A 21843-nucleotide genomic window follows, 5' to 3' on the forward strand; every position below is an offset into this window, starting at 1 on the left:
AAACGGAAAAACAAGAAAAACAAAATTACGCGACAATCGCTTTGAAATGCTTATTAAGAGAAACAAAAGTAACATAAATCGAAATATAGTTTTAAGTTTGTCTTAACGAACAAAAGAAGAACACAACAAATTTAACACGAATACCTATTGATAACTATTTAAATATGAAACTATACAATGCGCAGATTCTTTTATAACATCGGAGTATCTCGGCAATATCATAAAATTTACCAAAAAAATATAACAAAAAAAGAAGAAAATTGCCAATGTTTATGTATTGTATATAATAAATGCAAATAATTATTATCTAAGCTGAAAGTATTTTGAGCGTGACAGAAAAAGACTATTTTAGCGCGAAATGAACCATTTTTGTGTATTGTACATAAGAAATTTATTGATTTTAAATTATATATATGCATCTATATATATACATATATAATAATTTAGTCGTAAAACTGCAAAACGATTTTGAAATCTGTGTGTGTACCTCAATTGTAATTAATTTTGTTTGTGTATGCTTTTTGACAAAGGTTTTGCACCCACTTCACTAGTTTGAGAACAACTATTTTTTATAATTTAGCTAAATGAATTTTAAAAACACATACTCCAAGAAACCCTCGTAGAGAACCAAACCCCTAGTTAAATAACAAAGTTTTAAATGTTGTCAAAGAACGTATCAAGTACGAAAAGTATTTCTGTCGTCAATTAAATAACGCGTAAATCGAAAGCCGAAAAGCGAAAACAAGCATAATTTAAGTACAATAATTCTTAATAATATAAGTTGCAAACAGAGAGACAGAGAGCAAATGTGTGACACTTAAGTTTTACTTAATAATAATGGTATGAATACAGTAATTATTTAATTTATTAAGATTATCATTAAAATTTTATGCAAAATGTAACTAATTTTTTAACACTGCACACCATTGCAATATTTTTTATAATTTTCTCATTTCAAGCAAAATTAAAATAACAATAAAAAAAATGAAACTAAAACTTACAGAAACACTACAAATTTACTTAATTAACTTTTTTCTCAGCCTTTTCCAATTTTATGGCACGTTTTGCCATAATCCAAAAGTAAACAGAGGGCAGCAAATGACGCAAATAATAGGCAATTTTCGCCTGGATATCGCTAACAATTATGTCGGGTTCCTTACGCATGATGCATAGTAATATGCGTTCCGCCAGCTTATTGGGCGACATACCCTTGGCCGTATTATCATCCATTTCTGAAAACGGAGAAACACAAATGAATTAACTAGTAGCATACATATCAATTACATTTCTGCTCACTGCCATAGCTTCCGCCCGCTCCAGTCAGCGCATTCATCGAGAGCTGTGTGCGTATGTAACCAGGACTGACACAGGATACGAACACTTTCTTATTGGCCACCTCAGCGCGCAAAGCGTCGGCGAATGCTTGCAGTGCATGTTTGGAGGCGGAATAAGCTGCTCGTTGAGGTATCGCAAACTTTCCTTGCACGGAGCTAATGAAGCAGATATGACCGCTCTGACGTTTTACCATTGAAGGCAACAGTGCTATATGGAAAAAGATAAGCTATATCATAAGCTTTGTGACCAATTGTACTGCAAGGAAATACCTTTTGTCAACGCCACCGTTCCAAAATAATTTACCACCATTACCTTAAGATCGACATCGACAGCAGTGGTAGCAACATCGGCACGCACGCTAATGCCACCATTATTTATCAAGATATCCACTTGGTTGTAAACCCCCAAAGTGCGGGTAACAAAATCTGGGATAGAATTAAGTTCAGCTAGATCCAAAGGCAGAACGGTTGGCGGGTATGCTGGATCCTGCAAGTAGCAATATATATAAATACGAAAATTCCGATAAACATAGAAACCCTTGTTTACCACGTCCAGTGCCATAAGATCCTTCTTTACGCGCTCCAGCTCCTGGACACGACGGGCGGCCAGGATGACCTTGCAACCCGCCTTATAAAAGACATGCGCAAGGGACTCGCCCAAGCCAGAACTGGCGCCCGTTATAAGCACAACCTATAAGTATTTAATACAAAACTTAAAATACAGCGATTTATTTAGTTTTATTATTCACCTTGCCCGATAACTGATTGCGGTACTTCTGGGCGCGAAAGCGTTGCCACAAATTTATAATAGCCAATGGAAAAGCCACAGGCATTAGAAAGCTGCCAAGCATCCAGTACAGCACATTCCAAGCACTGCTTGGCGCGCATTTTTCTACTTCATCTAACTTCATAGTAATTTTTATTCTTAAGTCGAAGAACTTTGCACTTTAGCAAACAGTAAGACCAAAAACGAATCAAGTTGTGCCGTTCACATTGAACAGTCAGTTTTTTTTGATTGCAACCCCGTTCACATATATTTGAAGAGCATTGCCGTTTGTGTGTTACCGTAACCATGTGAATAGCAACAATGCACAGCTGATATTTGTTACGTTAAAGTTCTTGGTGCAACTTATTTAATTGTTATTTTATTTAATAAAATATGTTAAAATGCACTGCCTGGTTAGACAAACCCAACGTTTAAGCTGGTGGCTACCAGCAGCACAAATTCACACAACAGCTGTGCAGCGCACTTTTTGGGAGCGAGAGAAAAAATCCGGCTACAAAACAAAACTTGCAGAGCCATCAAAAAAGCAGCTTATAATTGATGGACTTCGGGATTTAAAAGAGGAAATAAAGCTTTGGCGTCAGGAAGTTAAAGAAAAACTAGAAAGTGATCCAATATTGGTATTTCGACCCGGAGAAACAGACATAGTATTCGATTTCAAAGCACCGGACGTACTCGATAAATGGACAGTGACGACAGATGCAGACCACGGTGAAGGAAAGAGCAGTGCCACATTGGAGCTAAGCGCATCAGGAGCGGGGCTCTTTCATGGTGAGGTCAACTCTCAGCATACCAAGGATGGCATTATAAAGCGCACCGGCTATGCTAATATACGGACTAAGCGCGTGCGGGTTAGTAAAGAATAATAAGTCAGTGCCAGATTGAGATCTCATTCACAGTATATTTCCTGATAGAAATCATTTAAGCGAGAATCTACATACGACTGGACGCAGTACAATATGCTGGTAATGAAGGTGCGCGGTGACGGACGAAGTTACCTAATAAATTTGCACACAGAGGGCTATTTCGATCTCATGTGGAATGATATCTATCACTATGTGCTGTACACACGGGGTGGTCCTCATTGGCAAATAGCCAAGATACCCTTCTCTAAATTCTTTCTATCCTCGAAAGGTCGCGTTCAGGATCGTCAGAATGCAATACACCTGGATTGTGTAACTCATTTTGGTTTCTCTGTGGCAGCCAAAAAAGGAATGGATGGGCCATTTGGCTTAGAAATTGACTATGTGGGATTGGAATATGATCCCAGCCATCAAGAGGAATTTGCTTACGAAATGTACAAAACACCCAAGTATATTGTAGCGACATAAAAACGAAGATCTGCTAATGTGGAATACTGACCATTCAAAATAAATGCACGTTTGTTTTAACCTATTCTCTCTCTCTTTCTCTTATTTTCCGCTCATCTGTGCTCTCTCGAATCAGCTGTTTAAATGTTTACAATTGCACAGTCGTCAGGGTCGAATGTTTTTGTTGCTGTCTGTTAAAATACAACAGGTACTGCTATTTGCAATTTGCTTTTTACATATTGAAAGGCGCTTCGATTTCAACAGCTGCCATTCCACGACAACCAATTAAAGCCGCGCGAGCGGCAACAGTATTCGCGATTTAGTTTCGCTCTGCTCCACTCAAGTGCCGCTTCAGTCTCACTCTAACTTTGGTTCCTGATAGTTGTTGATAAAACAAACGGAAAAACTTCCGCCCCAGCGTTGTGTCGCAGCTGCTGTAGTATTATTATCTATATCAAACGTAAATAAGCGATAAATAAAAATGGTGAGTAAATTTGGCATACATAAGAACTCGCCAACTAGACCAATTAAAAATCTTGCAATAGCCAACAAAAACGTGACCATGTGGCGGCCGTTCACACAAAAGCCCGATACGACCTTGAATTGTTTTGCTAATGTAATCCTGTTCATAGCAAAAATAACTGCACACAAACACACATACATATACATACATACACACATATACCGTAATCAATAACAAGACAGACCGATTATACTCGGTTAGCCGAAGATTAAATATCATACGACGACAATCAATATGAAAAGAGGTGATTGTGCCATTAAAATGTTTGATTTTCATATTATTATATCAAACTGGGAGTCTGCTGACACACTCTAACAGGCTCCACTGTTAGTGTAAATGTTAGGTTTATGTGTGTAGCTGATTCCTTCTGCTAGCGTATAACAATAACTACGCATTTTACCGGTTTGCGTTGACGTTTCGAAAACATGTTAAGCGATAACCAGTCCAACTCGACCAACGAAAGCGACAGCGCTGCATGAAACCAGTTGGCAGTTACCATTCCTGCTAGCAACTTCTCCCGCTATTCTCTGACTGGCTGTTTGGTTTATCAAGTGCTGACGTTGGTCTTTTTTGTAATCTGCGCAAAATGGTGCAATATACGGTAGACATTTAATCAAATGCCATTACCACATATATACTAATTAATAATCGGTATTCACTCACTGATTACAGCAAGAGACGTACCTGTACGATCCGAACGTGCTGCTTAAGCTCGACTTTCATCGCAGTCCAGCTAAATTTCAGCCATTCATCTCCGCCGCCAGCCCGGGCGAGTCGTGGCTGCAGGTGCGCCCGCTAAAAGATACGGATTATGATCGAGGTTTCCTGCAGTTACTCTCTCAGCTCACGAATGTGGGCAGCGTAACACGCACACAATTTCTGAGTACGTGCCGTCATTTCCATTATACTTCAAATTAACTTAATTAATTGGTAACTTTCAGCTCGTTTCTCGCAGATGAAGGCCAGCGGCGATTACTATGTGACGGTCATTGAGGATACGCGAAAGGGAGAGATTATTGGAGCCGCCTCGCTCATCATTGAGCGCAAATTTATACACAATTGTGCAGTGGTAGGTAAAATATCAAGCTGAATTATCATGCAATTCATATGACTTCTCTTTGCAGCGCGGACGTCTAGAGGATGTGGTAGTCAATGACACGTATCGAGGCAAGCAGCTGGGCAAGCTGTAAGTTGGGCAACTTAAACAATTTATGTTTCTTTTATAACCTTCGTTTCGTCACCAGCATTGTTGTTACCGTGTCGCTGCTGGCCGAACACCTGGGCTGCTATAAAATGTCGCTGGACTGCAAGGACAAGCTCATCAAGTTCTATGAAACACTGGGCTATGTGCTCATACCCGGCAACTCAAATTCTATGACCATACGTTACGATGAGGATACGCCAACATTGAAACGTAACTCTACATCGGCTGTCACTGGCGCCGCCGGCGATGCTTACCAAACTGTGAGCCTCGATTTTGCCTCTTGACAATTAGCCGCCAACGCTGCTCCAAAATCCAAGCTATAGATCATATACCATCTATAGCGACGAACTGCGCGAGGCGCAATGTAAACAGTTTATCAAATGGAAACATCTACAAAAGCTATCAGTTTATCCATTTGTTGCATTTATTTAAACATAAACAATTGCAAAAATTTCATTGCGCTTGGCGCGTGGATATTTGGACAGCGCTGGCAGGCGGTGGTGTCTCTGTGGTTTGTACCACAGCGACATACAAGTAGTTAATACATGGCCAAGACAACCGCAATTGGTTGTGCTCTATATATTTTTTAAATTCTTACAGAACTCACAATTTTACAATTTTTTCTCTCCTTTCTGCTACTGAATGTGGGCGGCGCCTGTTTGTTAAAAATATGAAAGGTCGTTGTTATAATGCCCTTCAAGAGCACGTTCATCAAGTAGCCATAATTTTGTACAAGTATATATAATTTAATTAATAATAAACAACAAATGCCAACAAGGTTTTATGTTCAATTCTTTGAAAGCTTTTCGGCACATAAAAATATTTGCAGCTAGACAACCTTTAGGCAATATGCTTAGAAAATTATGTTTAATTTTAGCATCACATTTAAACATTCAACACAACTTTAGTTGCTTTCGACTTAAGTGTAGGGTTCCTCTGGGTGTCAGGAAAAGGCACACAAGTGTCCACATTTGGGGCACTTAGAGTGCTTGGCAAAGTACTGTTGCAAATGGTCGATATGACCGCCATGGGAGCAGCCTTGACACCAGGCATACACGCCACGCACAATTAGATTACAGACAGTGCACTTAGCCGACTGCATAGACTTGCATTTGTCACAGTACCAGCCCACAGTGCCGCCCAGCGGTCGACCGCATTCCCCGCAATTGGTTGGCATGACCGTTGACTGTTGGTTTAATTGCTGCACAGAGCGCACCCAGGCGCGATTAATCACTTCGCAAGCTTCGTTCCACAGTTCATAGCGATGCAACTGATCCACATAGGTGTGAAACCAGTGCTCCTATCGGATAGTAACCAAACATTAATTTTAAATCCGAATACAGCTCTGTTGGTAGACTTACCACCACGGCATCTTCAATGGGTAGCAGCTGGCGTGCTTCACCCATAACAATCAGTATGGTCAAAGCTGTTTGCACATCGCCCACATCATTCTGCAGCATCAGGGCATCTACAACAAATTGATGAGGCTCCCACATGGGTATGGGAGGCACATGGCTCACCTTTAATATGCTCGGCACTTGTGGTGGCTAACAAGTTGAGAAAAATATTTATTTAGTGTACCAATCTATGGCAAATTCCTTACTCACCGGTGACTTTTCATGTTCAGATGCCTTGAGATCCAGCTGAGAACGAGCTGCTTGTACATCATGATGTAGTGCCGTGTCCGGTAATGCCAGCGCTTTTGTTAAGTCCGCGGGTCCGACATAAATAAACCCATTGCGTAATAGCTCAAAGTTATCAAACGTAATCTCACTAATGATTTGCGTCTCAGAGAGTATCACCGAACTAGTTGGAGGCGGATTTTGTTTGCCACCGACCACCAGCTCATCTCCATCCTCACTGGCATCAACTGCTTCATGCTGTGTCTCTTGGCTATTGCCATTTAACTCTTGGCCTTGATCATGTGGAGTCCAGTCGCTGGCCACCTGCGCTGCCCGGCGCGAAGTAATGGGATTCTTTTGGTTGGAGAACGAGGACCGATGCTCGAAAGGCGGCTCAAAATGTTTAGTGCCATAGAACAGCTTAATGAAGTTCCACAGTGTGGTTGCCTTAAAATACAACATTAACATTGTACCACATTAAATACTATTCTGTAGGGATAGCTAATAATCACAGACGACTGTGATATTTCTTACATTATATTTTCCATATTTCCTGGAGACTTCCGCATTGTGTTCGCACAGCTCCGCCAGTTTCTTGCCGCTCAGCAGCAGTTCTCGAGCACAGCCAATGAAGACTTCATGTACCCGCAGTTCTGTGGTGGTATCGTGCGCGGGAAATTCAGGGCCTGAGGCCATGTTCTACAAAAACTGGATATTGAAGTGGAATTTATATACTCAATTTTCAATCTGTTATTACCGTATTTTTGAGCATAAACATGTACATCTTGGAATGGTCCAGATGAAATTGAACGTTCCCTGGCATATTTGATTTTCGCCTACTTCTACGGGATTTGATCATGGTTATTATAGTAAATATTTCTGTATGCTTACTTACATAAAGTTTGTACTTTTGGTATTAGACAAGCCACTTGACTTAATTGCATATTCCTTGATTTTATTGGCAAACGATATGTCTCCATGTCTGCCCAAGCTGGCGCCCTGAGCATTAGCTTTCAGTGCCGGACGCGTGGCATCCTTGAACGCATGCTTATAAATGCTGGAGTCCTTGCTAGTAGAGAGCAAGCAATGCGAATCACTGCCCTGCCAAGCAATGCCTGTTGTGACGTTTGTGTGGTCGTTAAAGGAGGCAAAGGGTATATAGGGACGACGAATATCCCACACATGTACGCTGTAGTCCACAACAAGGGCGCAACTGGCTATGTGATACCTGTCCATATGGATTATTATTGTACTGCACATCGATTGATATTTATTCAGCTTACGTTCGCTCCGGGCGCCATTTAACACGGCCAACCACTGCGATTGTGTGTATAGTGTACTCCAAACTGGCACGTCCGTCCATGTTCCATACCTTGATCTGCTTATCCCTGCTACCGGTAGCCAGCCAATTTCGTGTGGGATGCCAATCGCACGTGTAGATGGGTCCACTGTGTGCCGTGAACTGCACCATGCACTTGTCCCACTTGCGCATGTCCCACAACTGAACGGTTCCATTCTCCGATACAGCAGAAAACACATTCGGCGAGTGCGGTGAAAACTTAAGATCGCGCACAGACTCAGAGTTGCTGAAATATGTATTCACGGACGTATCGCATCGGATGTCAAAACTCTTGATGGTGCCATCCTGTGAGCCAGATATCAAGATATTCGCTTCTGTACTATGAAATGTAACAGTGTGAGCGGTACGCTCGTGCTCATTGTAAACGAGCAGCTGCTTTTGCCGGCCAAACTTGGAAAGATCCCAAACGGAGACAACGCCATTGGTGGCTGCTGTGGCCAATATATTGCTATCCAAAGTGCTCCAAGCTACATCATTCGAGGAATAGCTGAGATTTTGATTTTTGCCGACGCGCATATTGCACACCTCCGTGAAGCCTTCAGTGTCAATCGAATAGACTTTGAGCACTGGGAGGAAACTTTTATTAATCTCACAAATTGAAACTCAGGAATGAGATTTTCACTTACAGCTACGTCCAGCAACTGCAATTTGATTATTTTCCTTGTTTAGGGCCAAGGCGTTGGCATGGCCCTCCAAGCAAATGCGTAGCGATACCGTGGAAGGATCCGCATCCTCCAGCGTATCAGGCATTTTGATAATATTTCAAATCGTTTATAAAACCCAAACCTTCGCTTGGACTAACTTGTTAAACAATAAAACCGAATTTAACATTAACGTAACCAATGCTATCAACAGCGAGCTTAACATAACGAAAACGTTGCTTAACCTTTAACAGCATTGCTCCTCATTAAACGAATGCTCCACATATGCATCAACATCTGTAGCAATAGTAGCAGCGCTGTATTATCACCAATCGACTGAAACAGATGGCTGGTGGCTTTGACAAAATCTCTGTTACATTAGAATTTTTCAAGCATTCGCACACAAAATGCCGGATATTAAAATAACACCATTAGGCGCCGGTCAGGATGTGGGCCGCAGCTGTTTGTTACTTTCGATGGGCGGTAAAAACATAATGCTCGACTGCGGCATGCATATGGGCTACAATGATGAAAGACGCTTTCCGGATTTCTCGTACATTGTGCCCGAAGGACCCATAACCAGCCACATTGATTGTGTGATCATATCACACTTTCATCTTGGTGAGTAATAACTAATTTCTATCAATTCTCAATACACTTTTAATTAAATCCTATATACTTAGATCACTGCGGTGCCCTGCCCTATATGTCGGAGATAGTGGGCTACACTGGCCCCATATACATGACTCATCCGACCAAGGCTATTGCACCTATCCTACTTGAAGATATGAGAAAAGTGGCTGTTGAACGAAAGGGCGAATCGAATTTTTTTACCACACAAATGATCAAGGATTGCATGAAGAAGGTAATCCCCGTCACATTACATCAGAGCATGATGGTGGATACAGATCTGGAGATCAAGGCCTACTATGCGGGTCATGTGCTTGGTGCCGCAATGTTTTGGATTAAAGTTGGCTCCCAAAGTGTTGTATACACCGGTGATTACAATATGACGCCGGATCGGCATTTGGGCGCTGCCTGGATTGACAAATGCCGACCGGATTTGCTTATAACAGAAAGCACATACGCCACAACAATACGAGATTCCAAGCGCTGTAGGGAAAGAGATTTCCTAAAGAAAGTGCACGAATGCGTTTCAAAAGGCGGGAAAGTCTTGATACCTGTCTTTGCCCTGGGACGTGCGCAGGAGCTTTGCATTCTGCTAGAGACATATTGGGAACGCATGAACCTTAAGTATCCCATCTACTTTGCACTGGGCCTCACTGAGAAAGCGAATACATACTACAAAATGTTCATCACTTGGACAAATCAAAAGATCCGCAAGACGTTTGTGCATCGAAACATGTTCGATTTTAAGCACATAAAACCCTTCGATAAGGCGTATATAGATAACCCAGGGGCAATGGTTGTCTTTGCCACACCTGGCATGCTGCACGCCGGTCTTTCGCTGCAAATCTTCAAGAAATGGGCGCCCAATGAAAACAATATGGTCATAATGCCCGGATACTGTGTGCAGGGTACTGTGGGTAACAAGATTTTAGGTGGCGCCAAAAAAGTCGAATTCGAGAATCGTCAGGTCGTAGAGGTGAAAATGGCGGTGGAATACATGAGTTTTTCGGCTCATGCCGATGCCAAGGGTAATATTGATAAATACGTCAAAAAGACATAAAAACTAATATTTTATTCATTTTAGGTATCATGCAGCTAATCCAGAACTGTGAACCCAAGCACGTTATGCTTGTGCACGGTGAGGCGGAGAAGATGAAATTCCTGCGCGCCAAAATTCGAGACGAGTTTAATTTGGAAACATATATGCCAGCCAATGGTGAGACCTGTGTAATCTCCACACCCGTCAAAATACCCGTGGATGCATCCATTTCATTGCTGAAAGCGGAGGCCCGCTCCTACAATGCCCAACCGCCGGATCCAAAGCGCCGTCGCCTCATACATGGTGTCCTAGTGATGAAAGACAATCGCATTATGCTACAAAATCTGACCGATGCACTCAAAGAGATCGGAATCAATCGACATGTGATGCGCTTCACATCAAAGGTCAAAATGGATGATCCAGGACCAAAGTTGCGTACCAGCGAAAAGCTGAAAACGCTGCTGGAAGAGAAACTAGTTGGTTGGACCGTGATGCTGCAGGATAGTGGCATCATAACCATAGAAACCGTTGAGATCAATGTGGAGGAGGACGAAAAGGATCCCAAGCAAAAGACTATACTGATCACTTGGACTAACCAAGATGAAGACATTGGCGCTTATATACTGAATGTACTGCAGAATATGTGCTAGAATCAGTTAAAGGCAAAAGCGGCCTCTTCTTTAATCAGGCCTTAACGTGTTCAGCACGATTCCATAGCTTATAAGCAAAAAAAGTTGATTGTAATTATGGTTTTTGAAGTTATCTAAAATACATTTAACAACTATTTTGAAAACGATAATTAAATTTAAGATTTCCACATCCATGTTACACTTTCAGAGAATTAGGAGAAGACTGCATTAACTTGTAACTTGAAATAATGAACACTTTCTTTACAATCTTATTGAACAGTTCCTTTGCAATCTATAAAACATATTTAGGAACAAATGAACAAAATTGAAATACCAAATACATAAAAATTAACAAAAATAATTTAACTGTATAGATTCAACTAAAAATTCGATTATTTCGTTCCACGCTATTTATTCTGGTTTTTATCTCAGATAATTATAAGTTTTATATCATTTAATACGCAGCTATGGCGTTTTCGAATCTTCGTAATGTTGCAATTAGGTTTGATGAATTCGTTCAAGCTAAAGCTGCGACTTAAACTGGAGTGTGTTACGAGTACACTTCTTATGTTAGGGCAGCGGCACCAGAGATGATTTCAATCAACTCGCGAGTGATGACAGCCTGTCGGGTGCGGTTGAATGTGAGGGTCAGTTTCTCAATCATTTCACCGGCGTTCTTCGAGGCATTGTCCATGGCAGTCATGCGGGACGATTGCTCAGAGCAAGCGCCCTCCTTCATGGTGTAGAAGATGAGCGAGGCCAGAGAAAACTCCAAATAGCTCTTCACGACATCGCTGTCAAGCGAATCGTAAACGGACAGCTTCTCCGACTTCTCCACAGTGGGGCCACTGTAGATGGGCAACGTGGAGCACTTGTACGAAACCACAGACTTGAACTGGTTGTACACGATCTTGCCCTCGGTATAATCGTAACCAGCCGTCAATACCTCATGCGCAATCTTGGACGCATCCAGGAAAGTGGGGGGCAGACGGCCAACTTCGTTAGCCACCATCAGGATGTTCTTACCGTACAGACGGGACAGAATAGCACGCGACTTGTCGCCAACGCAGAACACCATGGTGTTGGTATCATCCTTCTGCAGCTCGCCACGGATTAGACGTGCAACACCGGTGTGCACGGCACCGCAAAGGCCACGATCCGATGTTACGGCAATAAGAAGCTTCTTGGGCTCGGTAGCTCCATCAGCCTGGAGTTCGGTCTTCTCAAAAAATTGTTGAGCACCGATACCATAGGGGCGCGCAGCCTTTAAATCACGCTCAGCCCGGGAGTATTTGGCCGCGGACACCATTTTCATTGATTGCGTAATTTTTTGGATGTTCTTTACGGATTTGAGGCGCATGGAAATATGCTTCAATGTGGCCATACCACGTTGCTGTTGGGCAACATTGGTGGCTTCAACAGCCATTGGCAGCAAAAGCGTAGTACGTTGCATCATCATCCTGTGAGCTGTTGAAGTTCCTGCACAAGAAATTAGCACAAAAGTTGCCTCAACGTACAGCGAAAATTTACCTGCGTGAAGTTGGCTGCGAGACGAATGTTATAACACAGATCGGTGTTGCCACATTGAGCAACTGTCAATTGTTCGCTGTGAGTGTCAGCAACTGCTGCGAATTGCAAACGCTTAACACTTCAATACTATGAACAAATAAAAATTTTAGCAACACATAATATTAAAATTGTTGATTAAGTTTTATTTTAAACCATTTATTATTTAATTAATCTGCTAAATTGTTTTAATTATTATGTGAATATTAATTAATGAATCGATAACATTTCACTAAGTCAGCTGCTCAACTACTCGATTATGCACCACCAGTTCGCGTGTCATCACTAAAGTAACCAAAAGCAAGAAGAAGCAAAAAGCTGACGTACTCGGGAAAAAGTTTAGAATTAATTAAGCAATTAATACACGTTAGACGCAACGCAGTAGTTAATAATGTAATATAGTGCAAAAATAAACGCGTTAGTCTTTAATTTTTCATTAAGCCCAAATACCGTACGATTTGCAAAACACTAGAGTATGTTGGAAAATTGTTGCTGCTGTGCATAGGAAGCCCAACAACAAAAGTAGAAGTCAGACGAGTTGATGATAAGACTCTTGAATGTGCAGATAAATCATAAGTACAAATATCCGACACGTTAACAGCTGGCATAAACACAAAAGGAATACGATAAATGCAAACGTCTGAAAAGTATGTAGCAGGCAATGGTGGTGGTGGTGTACACGCATTAACGTTAACGTCTCTATCTCTCTCGGCAGCGCCTCTCTTCTACTGCCTTAAACAATAGTCAACAGCAACACAGACAGCAACAGCTGTGTGTGTGCGCGCGTGTGTGTGTGGGTGTCTGTGTTGTCGCATTTTGTGTGTTTGTCGGACGTAACAAAATATTGAGCCGTCGAGCAAAACACATGATGTGGTCGTTCTTCTCGCGCGACTCTTCCAAAGACTTTCCATATGACATTGGCGAACCCGTCGCTGGCTTTGATAACTATTCCATATGGACATTGCACAAGGCCAAACGCAAAGGTACCCTAGAGGAGGTCTCGGTCTTTGTCTATGATATACGCAGTGGATCTGATACGAAATGTGAGCTGGCCAAGGCGTCGCTAAAACGCCTCAAAACGTTGCGTCATCCGAGTATACTGCAATATCTGGACTCACTGGAAACGGATAAGATGCTATATGTGGCCACCGAAGCCGTGGAACCGCTGGGCACATATTTCACCAAACTAGCCACAGACAATTTACAAAAAGGCCTTTATTTGGCTTGGGGAATCTTTCAAATCACGGCAAGTCAAATAACGTATACAGTTGCAGACATAAAATAACAAATTATTCATTTTATTTATAGCGTGCTCTCTCCTTTCTTAATAACGATGGTAATTTGCGGCACAACAATGTCTCTGCCTGGTCGGTCTTCGTTAATTCATCCGGCGAATGGAAGCTGGGCAGCCTGGAGTACGTCGCTGCTGCTGATGGTAACCCCATGCCGCCTATGAAAATACCCGTTACGCTAGAGGTCTATGATGCACCTGAGAAGAATGATCAGACAAAACTCAAAGCTGCTACCAAGTGGTATACACAGTCTATATATTTACGTTCCATCACATATTTAATTCCACAAATTTCCTTTCAATAGCTCTGTGGACATGTGGGGTCTGGGATGTCTCGTTTGGGAGGCCTTTAATGGCGTACTAAAGCAGCGATCCAATCTAAAAGACATCGAACACATACCCAAATCACTGCAATCTCTATATTGCGAGCTAGTTGGCGCATCACCTTCAAATCGGCCCAATCCAGCTGATATTATAACGCGTTGTCGTAAACCAGGCGGTTTCTTTAAAAACGATTTAGTCGACACACTGCTCTTCCTTGAAGAAATTCAAATCAAAGATAAAGCGGAAAAGAATCGTTTCTTTAGCGGTCTGACCACGCATCTGGAAAACTTTCCGGATAATGTTTGTAAACACAAAATACTTCCACAGCTGATAACAGCTTACGAATATGGCGATGCTGGCTCAGCGGTACTGGCGCCCATGTTTAAGGTGCAGTAACTATTATTAACCTGTATTGAAGCAAGACATAAACAATTTGTTTTTAATCCCTATTTAGCTTGGCAAACTGTTGGACGAGGTGGAGTACCAGAAACGTATTGTACCCTGTGTGGTAAAGCTCTTTGCTTCGACAGATCGTGTGACCCGTTCTCGTCTGCTGCAGCAATTGGATCTGTTTATTGCGCATTTGCAGCCGCCTGTGGTAAATGAGCAAATATTCCCCCAAGTGGCGCATGGCTTTCTGGATACAAACGCCACTATTCGCGAGCAGACAGTCAAATCCATTATTCACTTGGCTCCCAAGCTGAACTACAATAATCTCAATGTGGAGGTGTTACGCCATTTTGCTCGGCTACAAGCGCGCGATGATCAGGGTGGCATACGTACCAATACAACAGTTTGCCTGGGCAAGATTGCACCACATCTGCATCCGCAGGTGCGCCAGCGTGTTCTCGTCTCGGCCTTTATACGTGCCATGAGGGATCCTTTTCCACCAGCTCGTGTTGCTGGCGTTTTGGCTCTGGCAGCTACTCAGCAATACTTTTTGCTTAGTGAGGTGGCCAATCGTGTCTTACCATCGTTGTGTTCCCTGAGTGTTGATCCAGAGAAAACTGTACGAGATCCGGCCTTTAAAACAATACGTGGATTTTTGGGCAAACTCGAGAAGGTCTCCGAGGATCCCAGTCTGCGTGAAACAATGGGTAAGCTGTACACACATAACACAAGTTAAAATGCCAAACTAACACATTGAATTGCAGAAGCGGATGTTCATACCGCCACGCCTTCAATTGGCAATGCAGCAGCCACCTGGGCGGGCTGGGCAGTTACCGCCGTGACAGCCAAGTTCTATCGCAGTCAAAGCGATTCGTCCAGACCCAGACCGCCATTAACAGGTCGGAATCTATCGAAACCAGCGTCGTTGGGTAAGTTTTGTCAAAATTTCATAATGGAACTGGGTAACAAAATTTACTTTATTTGATACAGAGCAACCATCGAGTAGCAGCCTGTCGACCACTACAAGTAGCGTTACATCCATGACATCATTGGAGCACGAAAGTAACGATACCTCCGCCTCAGCCTCTGACTATGGCAACAACGATTGGGATAATGAGAACTGGGGTGAAATGGATGTAAGTTTGATTTAAAAGAGTATCCCAACTATCATTATATATATAAATTGTTTGTTCAGACGTCACAGGATCCCAGCAGTCCGCTGGCAGCTAGCTCTAATAATGGTCAACTGATAACAACCAATCCGCTAAATGAAGTGCGCGATGGCTGGGACAACGAGGAATGGGGTAGTCTGGAAGAGGATCCGGTAAGCCAATAAAACCAATTTGAAATACCTTGAAGTCAAATTCATGTTGTAACACACTTTTCTAGTGCGAGGAGGAGGAACAAGCGGAGCAGGAGCAGCAACAGCAACAGTTGGCCAGACAATCGATTTCTTCAACGACATCATCTAGCCAGCAACAGCAGCGACCCTTGCTACCACATCAACATCAACAGCAGCTGCAACAGCATGAGCTCAACGATCTTATTGAGCCGCTGGCCAAACTTAATTCACACAACACCTTATCACCATCGCGGCAGCAACTGCGACCAAAGGAGCTGGCTAATCTGTCGAGCAGCGCTAACACTTCACCTACAACGCCGGGCGCATTGACCAATTGCAATAACATAAGCCCGCCAACATCGCATTTGAATAATTCAACGCATAATGCCAATTGGAACAGCGATTCCTGGGCCGATGGCGAATTCGAACCTCTAGACGAGCCCGGTTTAGGTGGGTTCGAACTATAGTATGTCCTAAGAGCCTACTTAAATACCTCTATCGTCTCTTTATTATAGGTAACAGTAAACTGGACGAAGCCCGTCGTAAACGCGAGGAAAAGAAGCTGCAGCGGCAGCGAGAACTGGAGGCGCGACGAGCGCAACGTGCAACTGGCCCACTAAAACTGGGCGCTAAAAAGCTTTAAAAGGATTTACAGATGAAAAACCAACAAACAAACAGCAAAAGTGCTTGCAATTTTTAGCATTGTATATTTATTAGCTCCTATTCCAAAAGAAAAACAAAACAAAACCAACTATAAGCCTAAAGTGTATGCATGTAATTTGTATAAACTCTGTGTACGTGTGTGCCTCTCTCGATGTGTGTGTGTGTGTGTTAAAATATGACTGCGTGTGAGTGTGTGTGTGTGCGCGCGAGTGTGCATTGAATGCCAACTCGATGTCTAAGTCTCCATTTCGATTTTTTGCCCCTAGGCGCAATAAAAATTTTCATACTTATATAAAATTGTCACGATATTATTTTAAGCATTTATCTAAATCCTCGTTAGTCTAATACATACATGTAAAACACACTATACTAAAAAAAAACAGAAAATAACATACTAGCTAGTAAATAATTTGCAATTTATAATGTATTAAACCCAATAACTATGGGATGTATGTGTGAGCGTATGATGCAAGTATGTGTATGCACTTTCACATGGACTCCGGCGGGATGTTTAAATAAATTTAAATGTATTTTGCACATATGTCAAGTATTTAGCCAGAGAAACCATGTACAGAGTGAAGTCCTTTTGGATCAGGTGGCACAGCTTAGCGTTAATCTCAGACACGTTTCAAAACTATTTGTATGACTAAGTATTTTCTATTCCACTTCCATTTTCATATGGTATGCATGTGTGCGTGTGTGTGTGTGTGTGTGCGTGTATGTGTTATCAACAGATCCTTTAATTATTTGCTCAGCCATTTTCAGAATTATAAGAAAAAAAATCAAATACAATTAATATTCCAGATCTTGACTTTTTAGGAACGCTGTAAACAAATTGTAATGCCATTTTTGCTGTCTGCATGCAGCGAAATTGATGGAAAACAAAATAACAATTGTGACTTTTAATAAATATATATATATATATTGTATTTTTATATAGTAAATACATAAACACATACAGAAAAACCGCAAGCAATTATGAAACGAAATAATTTGTAAGCTTTTTCGTATAACAATTTGTACGTAGTAAAAATTGCACCTGTTATTGCCTATGTTGCTCTATATAGGAACAAGATACCAAAACCAAAAAACAAAAAAAAAAACAAAAACCCAAATTTTTGGTAGCAACAATTTTTAAATGTGAATTTTCCCACTAACAGCACCAAGCGCAAGCCATTTTTTGCATGTCAAAGTTACATAAATGAAATAAATATATATATATACCTTACCTTACACATATATATATATATATATGTATATATATATGTTATATATATGTATATTAAAGCCTGTATATATTTAACATATATATCTATATTATATATATATATATACATATACGCCGATTTTTTCCAATACCTCAATATCAGTGTACAATTTTTCCATATATATTTTTTAATATTCAAAAAAAAAAAAAAACAAAACAATAACCGGAAGTGAAAAAACTAAAATCAGAAAATATAAAAAAAAAATGTTGAATTTTGAAAAAAATCTGATTGTTGTCATCGTCGCATCAGTTGTATATGAATTGGTACATATATTGCAATTTATCTAGCAAGAAAGTATTAAAGAAGAAAACAAAAGAAAACATTAAAGCTACCTAGTTCTAGATACCGAATATTTGTGGCATTCATTTTAAATAACATTTCTAGAAAATACAATTTTCAGAGCAACATAAAAATTAGTGAAAATGAAATTTATATGAAAACAAAAGAAAAACAAAAACAAAAAAAACGAAAAACTAACAAAACATGAAAATTCATTGTTTAGACAAATTTTAAAGACTGCAAAGAAATTCATTAAAAGTGGTAAATGATATATTAAAAGAAAAAAATAGGAAAAAAAACTAAAAAAATTTAAATTATTTAGTACTAATCATCAATAAAAATAAATTTTGAAAAATTTAACACATAAATTAATGGCAAATATTTGAATTAATGCAGAAGGGTTTTTATTACAGATAAGCAATGCATATATGTAAATATATATATTTTTATAGTATATATGTGAATGGGATATTAAGTAAGTTCTTTATTTTCGAATAATTTTCAGCGAAAATATCGCTCAAAATTGAAGTTTATTTTACATTCTTTAATTATAAACACAGAACTAATTTCTTAGGAATAGACATTGGGATGTCTAAGACTAAGCTTCAACTGTTGCTATGCTTATCTTAAATTAAAAAAAAAAACTTTATATTTTACTTAATTTCTTGAAGTTTAAACCTATAGAATGAAACCCTCTCTCAGGCAGCTTCTTAATATAAATTCACTTTAAAAACTTGACTTTCCTCCATTTGCTCTATTTATAGCATAACATATTTATACTATTTACATATGTAAAGCCCGCATCAAGTGTGTTTTAATTTTCTTCTTGTTTTTAATGGATTGGCACTTCGGTGCGGTCTTTTGTTCGGACAACGCTCAATGCAAATGGTCCGTCGATTCTGGAAATTGGTTTAACAACTGTTTCGCATTGTTTGCTAATTGCAACAATTAAACCAATGGCATTAACCGCTTCGTGTATTGTATTTAAATGTCTGTTTGGACAGCTGTTTTCCTTCGTTTTTTTTTTTCATTTTGTTTTTGCTGTTGTTGTTGTTGCCAGTGGCTCAAGGACCACTAAGATAGAGCTGAAAAGAAGTAGCCGCATAGATCACGCAGCTAGCAAACAGATATCGCGCTGTACGAATGCAATTAACAAGACTCACAGATGTTTCTTTATTTAAGCCTAAAACCATAACAAGAAAGCCCCCATTTGGCTTCTTCTTTCTGCTTATATTGCCATCTGTAATTCACTTTACTTAATCGACTCTAACTGCTTTGGGAAACGCTTTAAGTTTTAAAAAATCGTTACTGAACTAGAGTTTGACATCAAATTTTCTGCAAATATTTAAAGCCTACTTTTTGGATGTGCTCATGGATTAATATTTTACTATCTTATTAAGATATTTAGAAAGTCATCCTTGAGAAAATAAAAGAGATTTTGGGTTTACTAATCATTAGTAAATTTATTTTTTATGTTTTCTATGCTTTTAATAGATTTTGGGTAATAAGAAAAATACCAAATATTATTAAAGAAATTCGTGACTTAAATATACCCAGCCTGCTAATAGATTTTCATTTTATTTCATAGATAAGTTGTAAGACAGCTGAGTTTTACTATCAATATAAAAGCTTTAGAGTTTTGGATTTATAAATTATATTTAAATATGTGTATACCAAGAACCAAAGCTATTGGCTTCTGATATGTGCTAGTAAGGGTATCTAAAAAGGAAAAATATTTCTTTCAACAAGTCAGAGGATTATCAATAAATATCTTTAAAAAATATATCGTATATTATAATATTATTTCTGCAATCCAAATTCCTGCTTGTCTCTGATGCAACGATATATATCGATTCTCATTAAACAGTCAAAGCTATCCATAAGTAATGAGATCAGTTGAGTTGAAGAGCATATGAATATTTGTATATAAAAATCGATTGATCTGTCTCGTTCTCAGAGCTCTCTACCGCCTCTGCCGCCAGACTCTGCCCCCCCGCTGCCTCTCTATGCCCTCGCGCAGCTTCAATATAATCACCGATATATTTTAACACAGCTTAAAATATTTACAGATTAGCATAAGCTGAAGAGCGATAACAAGGGCAATTGGCAAGTGTCGTGTCCGCCACTTAAGACCCCTCGTCTTATGCCATATGCGAGCTGTTCAATTATATCAGATCACTTCATGCCGTCCCGTCACGCCATTCGTTTGGGCGCTCCACTTACTTATTTATAGGTACGACCAGGCCGGGCCGAGTCGAGCCGACTCGAGACGCAAACTCTGTACTAATTTGATTTGCTGCACTTCTCACGCGCTCGTTTTGGCTGCACTTGAATTTGGATTTGGATTGGCTTGGAGCTGCCCTTGCCATGAGTCAATCACTCACACAGCGAGTTCTGCTGGCACCAGCATTGCGCTAGTTCAGCGTGACTAACTAGACGATACCCTGTGCGCAGATTGAAGTTATTTGACCGACCTACAGACTATAACAACTTTCTAGTTTTGGTACGATTTTAGGGTTGTTTAAGCTCAGTCAAATATATAAATATATGACAAACATAAAGACTACGATTTATATACAGACTTTACATGGCGATTATAATGTTTAATGTGAGAAAGCCCTATATATTAGCTTTAAAATAAGTAAAACACATAAATCGATAATTATCGATATATTCTCATCATGATTAGATAAGCTCAACTCTAGATGCTGCTTCATTTATACCTGTGCACTGGGGCACCTGTTAGCCATTAGCCCATACGACCGGCGGAAGGCACACTCAATGGGTGTAGAGCGTGAAATAGTTTCGTTTGGCAAAACAAAAAACAACGAAAATGTCTTTGGAGTGTATTTTTAGTTGCTGAAATCATTGCTAAGAACACTTTCAACAGTCCAAGGCAGAGGCGGGACTATGAGGGAGGTTTGTTTGGTTGACAAGCAACAACAATTGCAATAATCACAGCATTAACAACAATGCAGCACGGAGTGCATTACTCATACGCCCGCCCAGCCTAACCAGCTAGAGAGAGTGAGAAAGAGAGAGGTAGAGGGAGAAGGAGGAAGAGATCGCGTGTTTAATGTGTGTGTTTCAGAAAATGAAGCGAGCTGCCGTGATATTGTCGTAATCGTATAATTAAATGTTGTCGGATCGTGATAAAGCCGTGCAAATATTGAGATCATTATGTTAATGCCTAACCAACTAAGCCAACCAACCCACCGCCAGCCCTCCAGCTACCAAGGCACCAAACCGAGACGAGCGGCTTCTTGGCCACATCAAATGCCACCCATTTTTGCGCTTATTAAACTTGAAATATTATTGTAGATGTTGTCGCTGTTAGTGTTTGTTTGTTTTTGTCACCGACGCGGTTAATTTGGCACGCAGGTGTGCGACAACAACAACAAAAACAACAACAACAGCAGCGGCAGCAGCAAATCTACTAAATGCACAACATTCACATAATTTTCTCGCTTTAAGCGTGCGCAAAATGCATTAAATGTTTTCATTATTGTTATTGTTGTCGAAGCAGCAATATCATTTGACAACAACAATGCAACATACCCTGTAAAAAGGTTGCGAAAATAAATATCGATCATGCGAAAATAACATCGATGGGCATCCACTCAAATAACTAATTAAAATTTAAT

General features: G+C 40.3%; 7 protein-coding genes across 9 annotated transcripts; 4 read left to right on the top strand and 3 right to left on the bottom strand.

The window, feature by feature from the left end:
* Positions 1–1020: 1020 nt before the first annotated feature.
* LOC111592700 (dehydrogenase/reductase SDR family protein 7-like) lies at positions 1021–2334 on the bottom strand. Its single transcript, XM_023305080.2, has 5 exons — positions 2084–2334; positions 1882–2025; positions 1605–1821; positions 1297–1542; positions 1021–1232 (listed from the first exon to the last, which is right to left on the bottom strand). The coding sequence occupies exons 1-5, from the start codon at positions 2243–2245 to the stop codon at positions 1021–1023; spliced, it is 981 nt and encodes a 326-aa protein (XP_023160848.2). The 5' UTR covers positions 2246–2334.
* Positions 2335–2406: 72 nt separating this feature from the next.
* LOC111592687 (complex I intermediate-associated protein 30, mitochondrial) lies at positions 2407–3507 on the top strand. The gene is made up of 2 exons (XM_023305053.1): positions 2407–2969; positions 3033–3507. Exons 1-2 carry the CDS (start codon positions 2502–2504, stop codon positions 3447–3449), a joined length of 885 nt encoding a protein of 294 aa, XP_023160821.1. The 5' UTR covers positions 2407–2501; the 3' UTR covers positions 3450–3507.
* A 126-nt stretch (positions 3508–3633) lies between these two features.
* LOC111600235 (probable glucosamine 6-phosphate N-acetyltransferase) lies at positions 3634–5926 on the top strand. 2 transcript variants are annotated; one of them, XM_030224766.1, is made up of 6 exons: positions 3634–3912; positions 4624–4834; positions 4893–5020; positions 5076–5137; positions 5196–5415; positions 5756–5926. In XM_030224766.1, the coding sequence occupies exons 1-6, from the start codon at positions 3910–3912 to the stop codon at positions 5795–5797; spliced, it is 666 nt and encodes a 221-aa protein (XP_030080626.1). In that variant the 5' UTR covers positions 3634–3909; the 3' UTR covers positions 5798–5926. The 2 variants fall into 2 exon arrangements, with proteins under 2 accessions (XP_030080626.1, XP_023172033.1); XM_023316265.2 differs by lacking the exon at positions 3634–3912 and adding an exon at positions 4385–4552.
* A 71-nt stretch (positions 5927–5997) lies between these two features.
* LOC111600234 (GATOR complex protein WDR24) lies at positions 5998–8976 on the bottom strand. Of its 2 annotated transcripts, none has more exons than XM_023316264.2 (8): positions 8764–8976; positions 8061–8703; positions 7673–8005; positions 7535–7616; positions 7312–7476; positions 6763–7224; positions 6517–6702; positions 5998–6455 (listed from the first exon to the last, which is right to left on the bottom strand). In XM_023316264.2, the coding sequence occupies exons 1-8, from the start codon at positions 8885–8887 to the stop codon at positions 6099–6101; spliced, it is 2352 nt and encodes a 783-aa protein (XP_023172032.1). In that variant the 5' UTR covers positions 8888–8976; the 3' UTR covers positions 5998–6098. The 2 variants fall into 2 exon arrangements, with proteins under 2 accessions (XP_023172032.1, XP_023172030.1); XM_023316262.2 differs by having other exon boundaries at positions 7535–7619.
* A 119-nt stretch (positions 8977–9095) lies between these two features.
* Positions 9096–11285, top strand: LOC111600236 (integrator complex subunit 11). The gene is made up of 3 exons (XM_030224765.1): positions 9096–9399; positions 9462–10436; positions 10493–11285. The coding sequence occupies exons 1-3, from the start codon at positions 9186–9188 to the stop codon at positions 11095–11097; spliced, it is 1794 nt and encodes a 597-aa protein (XP_030080625.1). The 5' UTR covers positions 9096–9185; the 3' UTR covers positions 11098–11285.
* A 178-nt stretch (positions 11286–11463) lies between these two features.
* Positions 11464–12703, bottom strand: LOC111597831 (ATP synthase subunit gamma, mitochondrial). The gene is made up of 2 exons (XM_023312727.2): positions 12607–12703; positions 11464–12555 (listed from the first exon to the last, which is right to left on the bottom strand). The coding sequence occupies exon 2, from the start codon at positions 12533–12535 to the stop codon at positions 11642–11644; it is 894 nt and encodes a 297-aa protein (XP_023168495.1). The 5' UTR covers positions 12536–12555; positions 12607–12703; the 3' UTR covers positions 11464–11641.
* A 122-nt stretch (positions 12704–12825) lies between these two features.
* Positions 12826–16667, top strand: LOC111597830 (N-terminal kinase-like protein). The gene is made up of 10 exons (XM_023312726.2): positions 12826–13289; positions 13358–13888; positions 13951–14174; positions 14239–14644; positions 14712–15354; positions 15412–15576; positions 15638–15783; positions 15843–15971; positions 16037–16439; positions 16505–16667. Exons 2-10 carry the CDS (start codon positions 13508–13510, stop codon positions 16630–16632), a joined length of 2625 nt encoding a protein of 874 aa, XP_023168494.2. The 5' UTR covers positions 12826–13289; positions 13358–13507; the 3' UTR covers positions 16633–16667.
* The last annotated feature ends 5176 nt before the right edge of the window (positions 16668–21843 follow it).

This window comes from Drosophila hydei, unplaced genomic scaffold (genome assembly GCF_003285905.1).
Source record: "Drosophila hydei strain 15085-1641.00,03,60 unplaced genomic scaffold, DhydRS2 tig00008119-arrow-pilon, whole genome shotgun sequence".
NCBI lineage: Eukaryota > Metazoa > Arthropoda > Insecta > Diptera > Drosophilidae > Drosophila > Drosophila hydei.

Excerpts from the sequence above, each read along its gene's own strand:
- LOC111592687 (XM_023305053.1), top strand. The coding sequence starts at position 2,502 with ATGCACTGCCTGGTTAGACAAACCCAACGTTTAAGCTGGTGGCTACCA. Across the intron at positions 2,970-3,032 it reads TACGGACTAAGCGCGTGCGG|AAATCATTTAAGCGAGAATC; the intron begins GTTAGTAAAGAA and ends ATTTCCTGATAG.
- LOC111600234 (XM_023316262.2), bottom strand. The coding sequence starts at position 8,887 with ATGCCTGATACGCTGGAGGATGCGGATCCTTCCACGGTATCGCTACGC. Across the intron at positions 8,006-8,060 it reads AAATGGCGCCCGGAGCGAAC|GTATCACATAGCCAGTTGCG; the intron begins GTAAGCTGAATA and ends CCATATGGACAG. Across the intron at positions 7,477-7,534 it reads TGTTTATGCTCAAAAATACG|AACATGGCCTCAGGCCCTGA; the intron begins GTAATAACAGAT and ends CAGTTTTTGTAG.
- LOC111592700 (XM_023305080.2), bottom strand. The coding sequence starts at position 2,245 with ATGAAGTTAGATGAAGTAGAAAAATGCGCGCCAAGCAGTGCTTGGAAT. Across the intron at positions 1,822-1,881 it reads ATCTTATGGCACTGGACGTG|GATCCAGCATACCCGCCAAC; the intron begins GTAAACAAGGGT and ends TGCTACTTGCAG. Across the intron at positions 1,233-1,296 it reads AGCGGGCGGAAGCTATGGCA|AAATGGATGATAATACGGCC; the intron begins GTGAGCAGAAAT and ends CTCCGTTTTCAG.
- LOC111600236 (XM_030224765.1), top strand. The coding sequence starts at position 9,186 with ATGCCGGATATTAAAATAACACCATTAGGCGCCGGTCAGGATGTGGGC. Across the intron at positions 9,400-9,461 it reads CATATCACACTTTCATCTTG|ATCACTGCGGTGCCCTGCCC; the intron begins GTGAGTAATAAC and ends CTATATACTTAG. Across the intron at positions 10,437-10,492 it reads GGCTCATGCCGATGCCAAGG|GTATCATGCAGCTAATCCAG; the intron begins GTAATATTGATA and ends TATTCATTTTAG.
- LOC111600235 (XM_023316265.2), top strand. Across the intron at positions 4,835-4,892 it reads AACACGCACACAATTTCTGA|CTCGTTTCTCGCAGATGAAG; the intron begins GTACGTGCCGTC and ends GGTAACTTTCAG. Across the intron at positions 5,416-5,755 it reads CCGGCGATGCTTACCAAACT|AACTCACAATTTTACAATTT; the intron begins GTGAGCCTCGAT and ends AAATTCTTACAG.
- LOC111597830 (XM_023312726.2), top strand. The coding sequence starts at position 13,508 with ATGATGTGGTCGTTCTTCTCGCGCGACTCTTCCAAAGACTTTCCATAT. Across the intron at positions 14,175-14,238 it reads CTCAAAGCTGCTACCAAGTG|CTCTGTGGACATGTGGGGTC; the intron begins GTATACACAGTC and ends TCCTTTCAATAG. Across the intron at positions 15,577-15,637 it reads ATCGAAACCAGCGTCGTTGG|AGCAACCATCGAGTAGCAGC; the intron begins GTAAGTTTTGTC and ends TATTTGATACAG.
- LOC111597831 (XM_023312727.2), bottom strand. The coding sequence starts at position 12,535 with ATGATGATGCAACGTACTACGCTTTTGCTGCCAATGGCTGTTGAAGCC.